Below are 18,486 nucleotides of genomic sequence, written 5' to 3' on the forward strand. Positions count from 1 at the left end.
GTTTGATGGACAAGCATTTTTTTGGAAAGCATATTGACAAGGCATTACAGTCAATAAAATCTGTTACAGAGGCGGAAAAATCTTTGAGAACACTGCAGTTTTGAAAGTCTTCCTTCTCTCGTAGGGGATTTCCATGTTTAGTCATAAGCATTGAATAGTTCCGCGCGCCTGCGGGGACCCCGGAGCACTGATGTGAAGTATATTCTTAAGTGCAAACACCAGCCGTTTAAAGAAAAGGTCTGTCAAAAAACACTTAAGAATAACATTGTGCAGCCTATGTGAACAGCTACACAGGCCAAATTGTTGAAAAGAAAATCAATAGTAGTGTAAATTCATGTTCAAACACCTATTTATTCTAGAAATGTAATAACAAATACATTCTCATACTTTATTTACACCTCTGATGAGAATAAAACAATGCAGGGCAGTGTAGCCCATAGGCTGCCATTATACAGAATGTAAATAGAGCTGTGCCTTTAAGAAAAGCAAAGTCTTCCTGTTTCCCATCATGCACAGCAAAAGGCAGTTGCCTCAGTTCTTTTTTCCGGCTCCTGCTGACAGGACCCTGAAGCATTGAGCTCTACCTCACAAAAGCTTTTGTGACGGAAATTCATTGAAATATCTTCTGAATTTCATTTTCACTCGACGTTTTTACCTTTGAGTGATCATTTTCTACTGATTTCTGTTAAATTCTGACAGAATTTTGAGGTTTTTCTAGTTAGAAATGCCTTCACTTTTTGATAAATGTCCTTCTTGTGGAAGAAAGAAGGCTAAAACAGATCCACATAGGGTCTGTATAATTTGTCTTCCATCCAGCCACAAACCGGAGTCGTGTGACATCTGTAAAACCTTCTCTAGAAGAACCCTTCGTGACAGAGAGAAGATCCGACTCCAGGCGAAAGAGGACAGGAGAAAAAGTGGCCATTCCACTACAGAGCGAGGAGAAGGTCAGACTTCTACCAGGGCTCAACCTGTTTCCTCCATGACTCCTTCCAGACCTGCTGAAAAACGACATAGATCTCCGACGACGTCGAGAGCGTCGACGTCGAAGCAGGGAACGGCGCCAACATGTTCGCCGTCGAGAAGTGCTTCGCCGGCGAGAAAACGACATCTTCGCCGTCGACAGCTATTTCGCCGTCGAGGCGGCGAAGACACCCGACGTCGAGAGGATCTGGGTCGCCGTCGACACGGCGAACACAGTCCACGCCAAGGAGATCCGAGTCGGGCTCGCCGTCGACACGGCGAGGGAGATCGCCGTCGAGAGAGAGTGTTCGCCGTCTGAGGCGTTCACCGTCACTGCACCGACGTCGAGGTTCGTCGTCGAGAGGTTCTCAACGGCGAGACGAGTCGACGTCTAGAGGCACTCGGCGTCACCGCAGTTCGACGTCGAGGAGTGCTTCGACGTCGAGAAGACCATCTAAGAGGCCTAGAAGGGTTTATACAACCTCAGAATCCTCGGCCTCGCTTATCCTACTTCCAGCATCACCACAGCTCTCACAAAGGCAGTCGCCTTTACCACAGACGCCGGTAACACCTACGGCTCCTCTTCCGGCGCCTCCTCCAGAACCTGTTCCGAGGACTCCAACGCGATCTGCAGGGCGTTCTGGTTATTCCTCGAGACGTACATCAACCTCAAGGCACCGTCGTCAATCACATCATGGACATTCTTCATCGTCCACACGAGACTACTCTCCAACCTTATCAGACTCACCATCCCCAATAGTGTCTCCCATAGATGATGTCAACACATTTCAGGAGGTCTTAGTGAGAGGGGCAACCAAGCTGAATATCCCGCTAGCAGCTCCAGCCCAATCGACATCAGTAATCTTTGAGACCTTGCATCAAAGGACATCTTCACGACCTTTACTTCCACTGGTTCCGGGTCTTATTGAACCGGCAATGGACATTTTTCTCACGCCGGCTACAACAAAGTCTGCTCCTTCCAGACTCATTAAAAAGTACCGTCCACCAGAGCAAGATCCTCTATTCTTGAGGTCGGACCCAGTACCAGACTCGGTAGTTATAGTGGCAGCGAAGAAATCGCATTCGACGTCACCGTCTTCCTCTGCTCCCCCAGACAAAGAAAGCAGAAAGATCGATGCTGCAGGAAGAAAAGTATGCTCGACAGCATCTATCACCATGAAAGCAGCCAGTGCCACTGCTTTATTAGGGAGATATGATCGATCCCTCTGGGACTCTATACTACAGTTCTCAGAGCATCTCCCTAGGGACAAAAGGGAAGATTTCCTAGAGGTCGTGAGCGAGGGAGCAATGGTTTCTAACCAGATCATAAGTGCTGCGGCAGATGCTTCAACTCTATCCGCACATAACTATGCTCATGGTATAGCGCTCAGGAGACATGCATGGCTGCGGCTTACATCGCTTAAACCCGAAGCACAGCAGAGGATACAGAACCTGCCTTTCTCAGGCTCCACTTTATTCGGCTCTCATGCCGATGATGAGATGGCCAGAATGAAGTCGGAGCTGGATACCTTAAAAGCGGTAGGCATAGAGCGACCTAAAGAACAGCGAAAGGGATTCCGCCCATATCAAAGAAGACTGTTCACCCACAGGTATCAGGCTCCACATTGGTCGTCTTCACGCCCTCAGCAACAGCAGCAGCAGCAGCATCAGAGGGGCTTCTCCAGAAAGTCGACAAGGGGTCGTTCAACACCTCAGACCCAGACACCTCGACAAACTCCCACGTCTAGGCCCTGAATCTTTGCTTCCCCCTCCTCCGTTACCCACTCCGGTAGGGGGAAGTATCTCAAATCATCTAGACGAGTGGCTACGCATCACAACAGACGCCTGGGTATTGAATATTGTGAGACATGGTTACGCTCTCAGATTCACCAGTTCTCCACCATCTGTTCCACCCAAAACAGCCAACCACCATCTCGAAGCTCTGCAGTTAGAGGTCAATATCCTATTGCAAAAAAGAGCCATAGAACCCGTTCCCATCAGCCAACATGGGAAGGGGATTTATTCGAGATATTTCCTTGTACAGAAAAAAGACAAACAAGAGTTTCGTCCCATCTTAGATCTGAGGACAGCAAACAAATGGATTCGCAAAGAAAAATTCAGGATGTTAGCCTTACACCAAATTTACCCACATTTACGTCAGGGCGACTGGCTATGTGCGATAGATCTTTGCGACGCTTACTTCCATATCCCAGTAGCCAAGAAACATCGAAAATTCCTAAGGTTCACTGTCGGAAAACGCCATTACCAATTTGCAGTTCTACCGTTCGGCCTAAAATCAGCGCCAAGGACTTTTTCCAAATGCATGGCGGTAGTAGCCGCCCACTTGAGGAAACAGCGAATATTCGTCTATCCCTATCTAGACGATTGGCTCATAAAGGCCTCCAGCTATCTCGAGGCACAGCAGCATTTCGAATGGACTCTACAACTGCTACAAAAACTTGGTCTTCAAGTCAATCTTCTGAAATCAACAGCAACACCTGTTCAGAGGTTGCATTACTTAGGGGCCATTGTAGATACCAAGCTAGGAAAGGTGTTTCCTTCGGAGGAACGACGGTTATCGATTCTCCAAAAGTGCAAACAACTGCAGGAAAGACCTCAAGCCACTGCAAGAATAATAGCTTCTCTACTGGGCTCGATGGCGTCTTGTATCCATCTGGTTCCCAATGCTCGTCTCCATATGAGACCATTGCAGGAAAATCTAGAGGATCAGTGGTGTCAACTGAGGGACGATTGGGAGAACAAAGTCCTGCTGTCTCCTCACACCCTACAATCCCTCAAGTGGTGGTGTTTGCCCAGCAATCTCTTGGTGGGGATTCCGTTCCAACAACGACCTCCATCTCAAACCATCGTAACAGATGCGTCACTGCTCGGATGGGGGGCGCACATGGAACATCTTCGAGTCCAAGGCGAGTGGTCACAGAAAGAGAGTCTCTATCACATCAACCTGCTGGAACTTCGCGCAGTCCACCTTGCGCTCAAAGCCTTCCTTCCCTCTCTGAGAACGGAAACTCTCCTTCTTCAGACAGACAACGTGGCCACTATGTACTACGTGAACAAACAAGGAGGCACCAGGTCCAGAATTTTATCCAGAGAGGCCCAGACAATCTGGCATTGGCTTCTAGCCAGGAACCTGTCGCTAGTGGCAACTCACCTGCCCGGCATCCAGAATGTTCAAGCGGATGCCCTCAGTCGGGTAATAAGCGAGAACCACGAATGGGTACTACACGACGACGTCGTTCATTCCATTTTCGCACTCTGGGGTACCCCTTCTACAGACCTATTCGCAACCCCAGAAAACAAAAAATGCCAAAACTTCGCCTCCAGATATTACCATCCAGGGACACTGGGGAATGCCCTATGGATAAGCTGGTCAGGGGCATTTCTTTACGCCTTTCCACCGCTTCCCCTGATTCCGGCAGTTCTCCAGAAGCTGTCCAATGCTCAGACCAAAATGATCCTAATTGCTCCGGAGTGGCCACGCCAGTGGTGGTTCCCAGACCTTCTTCACCGGTCACTCAAACCACACATCAGGCTACCATATCGCCCGGACCTTCTCACGAAGTTCAGAGGGCAGATATCTCATCCCAACCCCTCATCGTTGAGTTTGGCAGCATGGCTCCTGAGCTAGTGCAATATGGACATTTGAACTTACCTCAGGACTGTATGGAAATTCTGAGGGAAGCAAAACGCCCTTCCACACGATCAGCCTATGCAAGCAAGTGGAAGAGATTCTGCATTTGGTGTTTACACAACAACATTGACCCGGTTTCTTGTGGAGAACAATCTATCTTACCATACTTGTTAAGTTTGGCAAAATCGGGCTTACAACTGTCGTCAATAAAAGTTCACTTGGCGGCGATAACAGCATACAGAAAGAGTCCTTCACAAACTTCCTTTTTTCGGATTCCGATTATTAAGGATTTCCTAGAAGGTTTAAAAAAGGTTTTTCCTCCCATTAGAAAGCCTTCTCCATGGGAACTGAACGTTGTCTTATCACGTCTGATGCTGCCGCCATTCGAGCCGATACACAAGGCATCGCTGCAGCATCTCAAATGGAAAGCTGCTTTTCTGGTGGCAATCACTTCAGCGCGTAGGGTCAGCGAAATCCAGGCCCTTTGCGCTCAGGAACCCTACACGGTTTTTCATTCTGCAAAAGTGGTAATGAGAACTCATCCAAAATTTCTACCTAAGGTAGTCTCCGACTTCCATGTGAACCAAACAATTTCATTACCGACTTTCTTTCAGAATCCAGCTACTCCTGCTGAGAGAACTCTGCACTCTCTGGATGTAAAGAGAGTATTGAAATTTTACTTGGACAGGACAAAAAGCTTACGAAAATCACAACAGCTTTTTATTAACTATGGCCCAATCAGAACAGGTTTGGGCACATCTAAACAATCTTTATCCAGGTGGATTGTTTCATGTATAATGTTATGTTATCAGTTAGCAAACAAATCCCTTGGTGGTAGACCAAAAGCCCACTCGACCAGAGGGAAAGCAGCTACTGTAGCCTTGATGAGAAATGTCCCTTTGGCAGAAATATGCAAGGCTGCCACTTGGAGGTCGGTCCATACCTTTACTAAGCATTACTGCCTTGATACAGACGCTAGGGCAGATGCTCAGGTTGGACAGGCTTTGCTCAAGAATTTGTTTGCATGATTCATGTTTTTCTCAGTATTCTTATATCGACTCCACCGCGGTTATGGGGATGGGCTTGCTACTCTATTCAATGCTTATGACTATACATGGAAATCCCCTACGAGAGAAGAAATGGTTTCTTACCTGTAACTCCAGTTCTCTCGTAGGGGTATTTCCATGATAGTCATAAGCAACCCTCCCTCCTCCCCGGTGGAGTTGACATAGAACATGAATATTATGGAGGTGGGTACTCCAACAAATGTTTTGTTTTTTCTTCATGTCAGGTAATAGCCTCCAAAAAAGAACTGAGGCAACTGCCTTTTGCTGTGCATGATGGGAAACAGGAAGACTTTGCTTTTCTTAAAGGCACAGCTCTATTTACATTCTGTATAATGGCAGCCTATGGGCTACACTGCCCTGCATTGTTTTATTCTCATCAGAGGTGTAAATAAAGTATGAGAATGTATTTGTTATTACATTTCTAGAATAAATAGGTGTTTGAACATGAATTTACACTACTATTGATTTTCTTTTCAACAATTTGGCCTGTGTAGCTGTTCACATAGGCTGCACAATGTTATTCTTAAGTGTTTTTTGACAGACCTTTTCTTTAAACGGCTGGTGTTTGCACTTAAGAATATACTTCACATCAGTGCTCCGGGGTCCCCGCAGGCGCGCGGAACTATTCAATGCTTATGACTATCATGGAAATACCCCTACGAGAGAACTGGAGTTACAGGTAAGAAACCATTTCTTTCATGCCATGAGAGGATGTGGAATGCCTTCATATACGGGCTGCTATTAGAAGTTTAGATATCCATCATTCACACCCACCTCCCATCAATTTTGCCAACAATATTCCCAAAGACAACCTACGCAAGCGGCTCACAATAGGGCTACCCCCAGAGGACGTCCAGCTCAGGGCTCGGCTCGCAGGTCATGATGTAGCCAGGGCTCCGGTTACACCCAAACATCTACCTCCAAATCTAGGGGGAAAATATAATTACTTCTCCAGCAGTGGCAAACTATAAGATTGGACCAGCGGGTCTTACAACTGGTAAAGTGCAGACATGCTGGGAGTTTGTCCAAATGCTTCCTCTCAATCTTCCTTACAAGACTTCTCCAAAGTATCTGCACCAACTCAAGATGGAGATCAACAAAATGCTTCTAAAGGGTGCAATAGAAAAGGTGCCACCGTTACAGCCCCCACCCCCCTGTAGTTTAAGGTAACCTCCAATTGCAACAGGGAATATGCTACTGAAGTCAGTTGAAGTGAATCTGAACCAACTTTTGGGAATTATAAATTATTGATGCAAGAGGGATCTAAATGACAGCCCTTGATATGAATGACATGGGAATCGGAGTACTTTATTACCTTGTAAGTAAATGTAGATATCATATAAAGGTGTTTTTTTTATTTTATATTATAACAATAAAGAATTGTTTATCCGTATTTTTAACCTAGCAGTAAGGTTTTCAGCGTTCTTTTTGTTGAACTTCACTAATTTAATTTTTTTTTTAAATGTCAGTTTAATCATGTACGTTAATGTGCATATCTTTTCTTTACAATTAAATTACAAGTCTTTGGAGTCGTGTTCTCATTTTTAAAATGTTGTAGTACTTTCTTTGTTATGGGCTTCAATGCTGTGCATTTAGTGTAAAAGGAGAGAACTGAGTCTGCATCTGCCGAGCTCAGTCCCCTTTTGTCCTTGCCCCACTCCTGTATTAAGGATTTCCAATCTATGTGGAGAAATGATTTTTAGCTGGGTATTTTTGATTGGAATAAATGTCTCCCCATTGTATCTCTAGTTGTCTAGGGTCTTTTGCAAACTTTAATCACAACAATCCATTCCTTTACCAATAGCTGCTTGTTTATAGCTGTTCATCCACACTGATGGAGAAAAATAATACCCAATCAAGTTGAGCATGTGTTTTGGCCATGTATGGGTGGTAATCTCTTTGGTGCAATTCTGTTCTAATCACGTAGAATGTGTACCGTGTGTGAAGGGAGGGTTTAGTCTTATTTAGTGTGCTACATGTAATACAATGAGTAACTTGCTATGTGGCTTTCTGTTTCCATTTTGTATTTTATGGAATTACTCTGCAACTTTAAAACTAACATTGGTTAAGGTTGGGCACCTAAAGCCTTCCTTTTTTCTTTTACTTCCTGCGTGGTAGGGTTCATTTTGCTCATGGTAGTTGAGGTTTCTGAAACCTAAATCATATCATGAAAATGTTAGGCGCATTTTGTAACCAGTCTTCATTGGAAAAAAAAATAGTGAAATTCACACCTGTTTCATTACAAATTTATCAGTGATATTTTCTACTTTGAATTTAAGACTCTGACATTGGGGATGTCAACTATGATTATGACCATGAATTGTCATTGGAGCTGAAGCGTCAGAAGATCCAGAGAGAACTAATGAAGCTTGAACAGGAGAATATGGAGAAGAGGGAGGAGATTATCATCAATAAGGAGGTTAGTTAATCAGTTTAGTAGTCTGTATTGACTCTTCATTTGACAAAAACATTGCCCCTGCTTTAGTGCCAATGGTTGATAAATGCACAAAATCTATGTACTTGATGCCTAAGTGAGGTTAATGGAGATAACCTTTAGAGTATCATTGACTGCCTGCTCTGGGAGGCATGACTTCAAAGAAGTAGGTCTCCTTTCTTCACTATCAGTATTGGGATTGTTCACTATGGTTCTCATCCCTGTCAAGAGAATCATCCACCTGAGCTAGCTAATGCTTTCAATGTGTCAGTAGGATGCTCCCTCCCGCTCCATGTTACAAAGATAAACTAAAATATTGGACCTAGTTTGGGTTCTCCTTTCCTGTTAATTACATTTTATTTTCATAACAGTGTGTTAATCTTCTTTTCCCCATATTTAGATAATCTTTCCTGTCAAATTAGGTCTCTTTTTGATTACAATTATATATACATCTTTTTTCAGCAGGTGAATGGATCAGCACATCACTCATAGTAATTAAAGTGAAGGATGTGCAGATGTTGCTACCATAGCCAAATATCACCCACTTTCCAACATGATGGCAGCTTGACCTTCCAGTCTACTTACCTTTGTCCACCCCAAGAGATCACAGCACTGCCTTTCTCTTCTTTCCATGTCAGCATATAGTTGATTTTTGTTTTGACAGGTGCTTGGACTGTTCCTGCTGGCTCCCTCTCTTAACTCTTTCACATCTTTTCTGCAGCAGTAGTTTGGATTCAAATGACACAGGTACCCCAAAGCTGGGTGTGGCATTTTACCCAAATAGGGTTTGTCTTGCATACCTCAGAGTGAGCCTGCACAGTGTATTTTAATTTGTTTTTGGAAAAACAAACGTGTGCACCCTTGTCCAGCATACTTTGAAAATGTGACTGTAATACCAGTTTACTACACTTTTTTACATGTACATGCTAGGAAAACCTTGAATCTTTGCAGGCTAATAGGGATTTTGTTGCAGTGGGCGAACTTAACAGTCTATTGTCAAAGCTATATTGAATTACGGTTATGTTGGAAATCAAGGCTCACAACTTGGCTGGAGTACATTGTAACTAAAAAAGGACATTGTTTGGTCAAGACATCTTCCTCCTTAAATTGCTAAAAAATAAATAAAAAAAATCTCATCATGTCCATTCATGGAAGTAACATGTGAGAGGAGGCTTCATTTTGCATGGTTAGCCCCTGCTTTTTGCCTGAAGTTGATGTGATCTAGAAGTTGGTAGTGCCCAGGGCCCCTGCTAAACAGGTTCCCCGGGCCAGTTCTCTTTCCCTAAAACTGTTGCGATGCTTGGCACAATTGGTTATACTCTTAAATACCCCTGTAAGTCCCTTTTAAATGGGTACCCCAGTACCCAGGTCAGAAATATTAAGAGTAGGCCCCTGGGGGCAGCAGCACTGATTGTGCCACCCCCAAGGGCCCTGCACCCATATGCACCCATATGCACCCAGCATTGCCAATGCAGGCTCAGTGTATTGAGGCAACCCCAAAAGGATAAATTCGACATGGCATACTCTGTGTCCCCTGTCCACCATACACTGCATATATTGTGGGTCAGTCACCCCTCTAGCAGGCCTTTGAGCCCAAAGGTAGGGTGCACCATATACTGTATGTGAGGGCATAGCTTCATGAGCAATATGCCCCACTGTCTCCTTGCTAAACCGGGGACGTAGTGAGTGAACAGAGCAGCCATTTTAATGTATGTACTGGGCACTGGTCAAACATGAGTTCCCCAGCTACATAATGGCCACTTTGCACCCTGGGTTGCTTGGTATCAAACAACTCAGAATATTAAATCCAAACTGATACCAGGATTGGATTTAACCTTAAATGTACCAAGGGGCCACTTTAGAGGGGCCCCCTGCAAAAGCTAACCCTAACTAGTAGAGTTGCTCTCCGGTTCCATCCAGCTGCCACTCCAGACAGACAATATACAAACCTGGGGGAGAGCCCTGGCTCTCTGGTTTGTAAGACAATGCCCTTCCTGGGTGGAGGAGCTAACTCCTCCTCCCTCAGGAATGTGCAACACCCTGGTGGTGAGCTTCAAAGGGCTACAGCCCCTGAAACTCGAGCCTCCAGGCCTGCTGCTAGCAGGAGAGTGCTTCCCCCTTTGCAGACCCCACTTTTGGCTGGAGCAAAGGTGGGAAACCAGACAAAGGGTAGGAGGAGTGGCCTCACTGAGCATGTGCCACCCCTAAGGGCTTGCATGCGGAGGAGTCCCTCTGATTCAGATTTCTCCATCTTGGAATGAAAAACAGCCAATAAGGTTTAGGGAAGTGACCCTCCCACAGGAAGTGGTCACTATAATGGGTGTAGCCACCCAAGGGTAAGTGCCTCATTGGACACTTTCAGGTTCCCCCTTCCACGCCCACTAAATTCAGTCTTTAGTGGGCTCACCTAGACCAAGTTTTTAGATTTGAAAAAGTTTTGAAAAGGACTCGAAGAAGATTCCAAAAAGACAAACCAGCACCAGAGAAACCGCTAGGATGAGAACTGAGGACTTGCTGCACCAGAAGAGTCGCCAAGACCCCTGCTCGCTGCACCAGAGTCCCAACAATCGCGACAGCGGAAGAGCTGAACACTGGACTGATCCCAAGAAACCCAGGGGACCTCCATGCTTCAAGGATCACCCCAGATCTCCCTCCTGAGTGAAGGCATCACTCAAGAAAAGCAAGTAAATTGCAAAAGACCAAGAAGCCAGTGAAGGACGCCGATATCTCCGCGACCGTAAGTCACAGCTGGACCCAACAACACACCAACGACAGTCCGGAAGTGCCCCACACTGGCGTCGGACCAGGAGAAAACCAGCTCTCCCAGAGCTAACAAAGGATCAGGAGGAAGTCCCAGTCGAGGGACTTCAGGAACACCCCAGACCTCCGACCAGAGTGCCCCTGTTGGCCTGCACGCATCCCCCAAAGAGGCTTAGCTCCAGAGGACTCCGTTGCGCACAGCATCCAAGACCTCCAAAACGCCCTGCACCTGGCCACCCTGGGACTTGCATCGCGGGTTCTGCTGTGTGCCCCAGGTCCCCAACTCCTTGTGACCTCGACTGCCAAAGGGGACTCCCAGGCACCACTTTGAAATTCCAAACCAGCTCCTTTTCCAAGTAGCCCATCCAGGTGGCCCTGTGCCTGTGCCAAGAACTTTGCCAACGCTGCTCCTGCCGAAACCGGGAGCTGCCCGAAGCACTCCATGTGGCACAAGGTGCCCACCGACCTCTGCGACCATCCTTCAAAAGAAGAGACCAGTAGCTCAACCGTACAATTTTTAATGCATTTTTAAAAGTGACTGCCTATTTATTTCTATGATGCGTAATTACGCACAGAAAGGCAAACTTTGCTAAAACTTTAAAAAGTCATAACAAGAAAAGTACTTAACCTATTCTAAAGATTTTGGTCTTTAAAATTATATAAAAGCCTGAAGTATTTTTATAAATTCTGGTCTCGAGTTATTCATTGAGTGTGTGTGGTGCATGATTAGATTTGTGAGTACAACAAATACTTAGCACATCTCCTGGATTAGCCTAACTGCTCGACCAGCTACTTTAAAAATTAGAGCATTAGGTGGTCTGATTTTTACCCCTGAAAACTAACCTGTGGTTGTTCGGACCGTCTGCATAATGTACTTGGTTTTTGTTCACTACATAGAGGGCCAGCCTCCAACAACATATGATAGAATGAAACCTTCCATTATTCCAGAACTTGAGGATTCAGGGATGTTTTTTTTTTTTTTAATTACTTTACCAAGGGGCACAGTTTTACGGTAATCTTTTATCCCTGTAAAGAAATCCACTTGTCCAGCTTGCAGTATAAATCTGGTAGATAGGCTTGCTTAGATGCTTTACTACAGCCTCCAAAGTAAACTTGTGCTTCCCAACTTCTTGGTTCCGTGCCCTCCATTAGTTAAAAAAATTTGCAGACTAGTGCATAATCGTGCTTTGAGTGCCGGGCCGTAAACTTGCATGGTTTGAGGGAGCAGTCCCTGAAGCCCATGGCGGGTTGGCACTCAGCTGTGCGTCTCTCCCGGTCTCATTCGAGAGGATGGTCACAAGACTGTTCGCAGAGCTGTCACCACTCGTCCACATCTCAATCCAAATCTTCTGGACAGTCAGGTCACAAGAAGAAGTCGAAGGAGAACCTACGTTATTCAACTTCACCCTGTCACTGGGACGATGCGACGCAGGAAGAGCATTGATGCTTTAGACCTCAGTCTTTGGAGCCTGCTTTTGGGTTGGTGCTACACCTCCCCAAGTTTCGGAGAGCTGCAGCCATCCCTGCTCAACTGAAAGTTTTAAAAGGTTATGCACCTCATTTCTGGGCAGACGGACCCTCCTGTGACTCCTTCGGGCTTCGTAGGGTCGGAAGGGGCCAGGGGCCCCCTGTGGTTCGAATCAGTAGCTTTGGCCTCTGCTCTGGAGGGCACCCCAGGATCTGTTACCGGATCCGTACCAGCGCCGGTCATGACATTGCTACCTTCCCTGGCACCGATAAAGATGTTGACACTTCTGGTGGCGGTCCGGCCCACAATCGACTTTGATCCCAAACTGTTTCCCGATTCTGATCTGGAACTGAACAGTATCACTCAACGCCGGTTCTGTCTTCGATGGGTACTATGTTCCTCAGATTGGAACCCAGCCCTTCTCAGGATTCGAAAAATCTACAGGACCACTTGCTATGGCGAGTTTTATTTTGAGGTTGAGCTATTTTTAGATCCTATTCACCTCTTCTGGCGTGGACAGAGAACAAGTGTTCTGTTCAGTCAAACTGAATTAGCAATTAAGATGCCTTTAAATCTTATTCTTGTCACATTTGCTGTGTGTTCAGAGATGGAGGTCAAAAGTCAGTTTGCCTTTTGCAATGTAAATACTTTTCCTTGTGACTGCAGAGTTCCAGAATTTAGTAAGGTCAACTGTCTGACCTATGTGAAGTGAAAGGCTGTTGGTATTGGGTTGTTCCTAACACACAACATTTATATAACGAAGTCAACTTTACAAACATTTCAAAATATATTTCAGTAGCTGTAAAATACCCTTTTTTGTACTTCTGTGCAATTAAATAAATATTTTATTAGGATGAAAAAACGTCAGAACACTTTACTTGGTGATGTGCAAATGATGATAAATGTTTTCTGAAACCCAATTTTCACAGATTAATTCACTATATAGTTTTATCAGTAAAGCTGCAGGTTAGTGGGAAGGTTTTTCGACATTTCTTGGAAATATACTGTCTGTAAATGACAGTGGGTTACCACATCATGCTTTAGTAATATATTTAAAGTGAGTGTTTAAACATAAACTGAGAAACACTCCTGCCCTGATGGCAAACCTACTAGTAAACTAAGAGGCAAGTCATGCATGGATCATGTGTACCCTGTATGTGGGCTAGATTTTTTTTATACTTGGGTCAAACATTTAGTGTATTTAATCAAACAAAAGAGGACTTTTACAGGAGAAATGCTGAACTCACATATTTGAAGGTACACTCATGTGAGAATTAAGAAAAAGGTGACTGTAAAATACAATATTTGCCTAGGATCACACAATTTGGTACCCGTTTCCGGGTCAAGTACATCACAGTTAGGTCGAGCATATTATTCAGGCTACTGTGCCTGTAGGTCTAGTAACATTTTTGTGATTTTTCGAGGCCTGCTTATGCCTATTGGTACAGTGAGTGTATGGCGGGGTAGCTGGTGTAGGAAGCTGGCTCTGTATATACTCTGTGCACACTAAATCTCATTTTGATAGTCCAGGGGTTCCTTAGAGGCTATATTATTAGATAATACTAATGCTCTCTTTTGTGGTAGTGTGGTTGAGCAGTTAGGCTTATCAGAAGGTAGTGTAAAGCATTTGTTGTACACACACTGGCAATAAAGTGAAGCACATACCCCAGGCCAATGGTTTTTATATAGCAAAAATATGTTTTGTTACTTTATTTTTGGAACCACAAGATTCAAGTTGCAGGTAAGAACATTAGTAAGTATCCAACATCTGTTTCAATAACATTTTGTGTCAATTTGGCAAGTTATACAGTTTTTGAATAAATAGCAATAATCTGTTTTAAAAGTTGACAGTGTAATTTTCAGAAACAGTTCTGGGGGGAAGAAAAGTTTGTATGATTTTGAGGTAAGTACAAGACTTACAGTTCCGGTCTCTGGGTGTTAAAATGGCCATAGGCTGGGGTTCAAGTTGACCCCAAACAGCCAGCTACACAGGTCGGCTGGGTGCAGAGGTCAAAGTTGAGGTTTTGGGGGGGTGGCGGTGGTGTTGTTGTATGCTTAGGCCAGCAACACACACTTGCACTCTCCCTCTCGCCCCCCTCCCCCTCAGTGCAAACACACCGTTGGGCTCCCAATCCTTTCCTCAAGGGGGACCCCACGGACTACAAAGATGCTGCAGGTGAATTCTCAGGGGTCAGTTCCAAGAAACCAAAGGCTGGACAATGAGGGGGCTGCCGGCTGGACGTTGCTGCACCGAAGGTCGTATTCCCCAAGGCCAGGGGCCTGTGTGCAGTAGTACCTTTTGGCATCAGAAATCTTTGACCAGTTCTGTTGCAATCGGGGGGGGTCCTCTGGATTCAGGCTTCAGACATTGTCGTGGTGGGCACTTGCTCAGAATCGCCTGGGGACCAGCTCTAGTCGGTTGGGCCACCTGGAGACAGGCCGTGGGCTTCAGGTGCAGAGTGGACAGGACTGGCAGATCCAGGGAGCCTCTGGAGTCCTTGGATGGAGTTTCTTCTTGGACAGTCCTCTGGAGGCTTTTCAGAGGTCTCTGGGCCTGCAAGATGCATCGCCTTCTTTTGCAGGGCTTTTGAAGCTGGAGACAAGTTGGTAGAGCTGGGACCAAGTCAGTTTTCATCTTCAGTCTTCTGTGCTGGGGGTCAGCTTAGCAGTCCTTCTTTCTTCTTGTGAGGTCACCAGGAATCGGACGAGCTAGGGTCAGGGAAGCCCTTAAATCATGGATTTAGGGGCGTTACAGGGGTCAGAGGGCAGTAGCCAATGGCCACTGTCCCTGAGGGTGGCTACACCCATCCTGTGTCCATACCCACATAGATCTAACCCTATTGGTCCCTGTCCTCCAAACTAAGATGGAGGATTTTACAAGGAGTGGGGGGTGGGGGGGGGGGGGGCGATAACGTCATCTCAGCTCTGGACACCATAGGGGTGGTACCAGCTGAGGTGATCACACCTCCTTGTTTTCCCTAATTTTCCTGCCAGACATGTTGCCTAAAGTGGGTCTTTGTCTGGGTGGCAGGCATCTCCACTAGCTGGAGTGCCCTGGGGCTCTGTAACAAAAGGCCTGAGTCTTTGAGGCTCACCGCCAGTTGTTGCAGTTCCTGCTGGTGGGAGGTGTGAAGCACCTCCACCCAGTTCAGGCTTTGTTTCTGGCCACGGAGAGCACAAAGGCTCTCACCCCATGTGGTCAGAAACTCATTTGGAAGTGGCAGGCTGGCATAGATTGGTCAGCCCTGCACTTACAGATTGGCTAACATTACAGGGGTCATCTCTAATATGCCCTCTGGGTGCATTTTCCAATAAATCCAACACTGGCATCCGTGTGGGTTTATTGTGCTGAGAAGTTTGATACCAAAATTCCCAGTTTTCAGTGAAGCCATTATAGAGCTGTGGAGTTTGTAACAACGAACTCCCAACCCATATACTCAATATGGACACACTGCACTTACAATGTCTAAGAATGGGCTTAGACACTGTAGGGGCATATTCCTCATGCAGCTATGCCCTCAACTATGATATAGTGCACCCTGCCTTAGGGCTGTAAGGCCTGCTAGAGGGGGTGACTTTCCTATGCCACAGGCAGTGGTTTGTGGTCATGGCACCCTGGGAGGGGTGTCTTGTCGACTTTCTTTTCCTCCCCACCAGCACACACAAACTGCAATGGCAGTGTGCATGTGCTTGTTGAGGGGTCGCCCTGGGTGGTGTAATATATGCTGAAGCCCTTGGGGACCTTCCCTAGCCACAGGGCCCTTGGTACCATGGGTACCTTTTACAAGGGACTGAACTGTGTGTCTGGTGTGTGCCACTTGTGGGAGCAATGGTACAGTTTTTGGGAAAGAACACTGGTGGTGGGGCCTGGTTAACAGGATCCCAGCACACTCTGTCACGTTGGCATCAATATCAGGCAAGAAGTTTGGGGGGGGATGCCAACAAGGGCACTTTTCTACAGCTGGACCCTTTAGAATTCCAGCTGGAAGATCTTGAAATGGAGTGGGTTCAGTAAATGGGCAAAGCCAGTAGTATTGACACCTCCCCGGATGCTGGCATGCTTTCTCCCCCTACCGTGGCTACCGAGGAGGGAGCGTATTCAATGGTGTTTGAGAAGAGCAGCTTAGGTCCTGGGCCTCGAGCTGCCTTCTGTGACTGTCAGGACTAACCTGACTGAGGTGTATCAGCCAGGGGCTTCCACGTCTGAATCCCTTTTACCCTTTGGTGAAGCCCTAACTGATGTCCTGCTGGGTACGTGGTCTAAACCCAGCGCAGGGTCTCCTGTCAACAGAATGATCGTCCTGCGCCATTGGCCTGCTACTGACACCGCTATTCCTGACCCAGCATCCCACGCCTAAGAGTTTGGTCATCCAGGCTTCTTCCTCTTCTGGTGCATTCCTGTCCGCACCCCTGGATTGGTAATCAGAATGACTGGACCAGCTTGGGAAGCAGTTGTTCTCTTCCTCTAGTTTGGCTCTGCGGTCCGTGAACACCACATGTCTTTTGGGTCGCTATTCCCATACTTCATGGGATATGGTCCCTGGGTGCTGCCCTAGGTCTCCCGAAGGAGGTCGGGCCATTCTCTTAATCTGAAGCTGACAGGAGAGATGCAGCCAAGTTAACGATCAGTTGTGGGCTAGAAACTACTGACTCACTAGACAGATAGGTTGCGTCATCGGTGGCTTTGATGCGCCAGGATTGGTTGATGACGTCCAGCTTTTCTGGGCATGTCAGCAATCGCTTATGGACATGCCATTTGTTGGCGCCAGTCTCTTCGGATACAAAGCAGACTCTACACTCAAGCTCTTTAAGGAGTCCCGAGTTATGGCTCAGTCCCTTGACCTCAAAGTGCTCCTCGCCCCTCTCTACCCGTTTTTCGCCCCTTTTGTGGCTACAGAAGGGGCGCCAAACCACGTCCATTTCCCTCCAGCCACCATGCTGCCAAGCTCCTGCATGGCCGCGGATGTGGGATCCAATGTGCCCATGGATCACATTCTATGCACTCTGAGGACTCTTTAGAGGACTCCCAGCATTGCTCCTACCAGTTTTCTGAGCAGCCTGCGTTGCTGCCACCCCACAGACAGGTTTCTGCCCTCCTGCTGCTTAGCCTGCTCAAGCAGAGGAAGGCAGAACAAAGGATTTCCTTCGGTAAAGGGAGTCAACACCCTCTCCTTTTGGGCTACACGGAGCCTGAGTCTTTAAACCTTGAAAAAACAAGTCTGGGTGCTTCAAGCCTGGGTATTGACTTGGCTTGATTTGAATGACACACAGCTTGTGTAACTTGTCACTAAACCTTTGCATCTGATTAGGGCACCTCAGATGTGAGGCCCAAATTGGTACATTCATGCAGATTTTGATGTTTGATGAGAAATTGGATACATAGTATTTGGTTGTGGACTTCCACGTTTGATCCTGAGCCTTAGTGATCCTTAGGTTATGGTAACCTTTCTTGAGAAGCTAGAGACCAAACCATTGAGGAACAATGCATTAACAACTAATGTTATATCCTTAGTTGAATAACCCACAAGTAATCCCTCCGACTATGAAAAAAAGCAGAGATTCTGAACTATAGAGTTAACTAACTTCATAGTGCCAGAAAACCCACAAAGGAGAGATCCTCTAAGACAAAAGCTCATTATTAAAAATATATATAGTGATTCATCATTACCTGAAATTTATTTTCCATGCACTGTGCTGCTAGACTCCTGGATCAAAAATATATCGGACCTTCAGTGTTGACATTAATAGAAAGAAAAAGATTTTTTATATTGTATTGGGCTCTTACGACGTTCCAAGGCATACTGATCATAAGTGTCCCAAGGATGTATCAAACACAATTGAGAGACAATTCTAACCCCAACCCAAATTTCGCAGTACTCTGATGGTTTCGGTCAGGGCTCCCTAAACTCACATTGTGACCCTCCGTCTCACTTCCAGACCGGGATGTTGACTCAGGATATTTAAGGAGAGGGAAGGCTGGAAGACACTGTTAATTTTCTATGGACACAACTTGCAGAAGAAACTAAAGATTACTAATTTTTACTAGAAATGTTGACTCCTCTATCCTCATTATTAGCACACAACCAGCTGTCAATAATAATTCAAAATGCAGGGCGTAAATGTCATTCTGCTTCACACCTGC

The 18,486-nt window shown here is 46.0% G+C and overlaps 1 protein-coding gene across 3 annotated transcripts in view; it reads left to right on the forward strand.

Annotated features, from left to right (window-relative positions):
- ZC3H13 (zinc finger CCCH-type containing 13) overlaps window positions 1-18,486 on the forward strand; it is a 532,845-nt gene that overhangs the window by 122,822 nt on the left and 391,537 nt on the right. For all 3 annotated transcript variants that reach the window (XM_069205400.1, XM_069205402.1, XM_069205401.1), the window contains exon 6: window positions 7,962-8,101. In XM_069205400.1, coding sequence (XP_069061501.1) covers window positions 7,962-8,101 — 140 coding nt within the window. The remainder of the gene's footprint in view (window positions 1-7,961; window positions 8,102-18,486) is intronic.

Source organism: Pleurodeles waltl, chromosome 8, assembly GCF_031143425.1.
Source record: "Pleurodeles waltl isolate 20211129_DDA chromosome 8, aPleWal1.hap1.20221129, whole genome shotgun sequence".
In the NCBI taxonomy this organism is placed as follows: Eukaryota; Metazoa; Chordata; class Amphibia; order Caudata; family Salamandridae; genus Pleurodeles; species Pleurodeles waltl.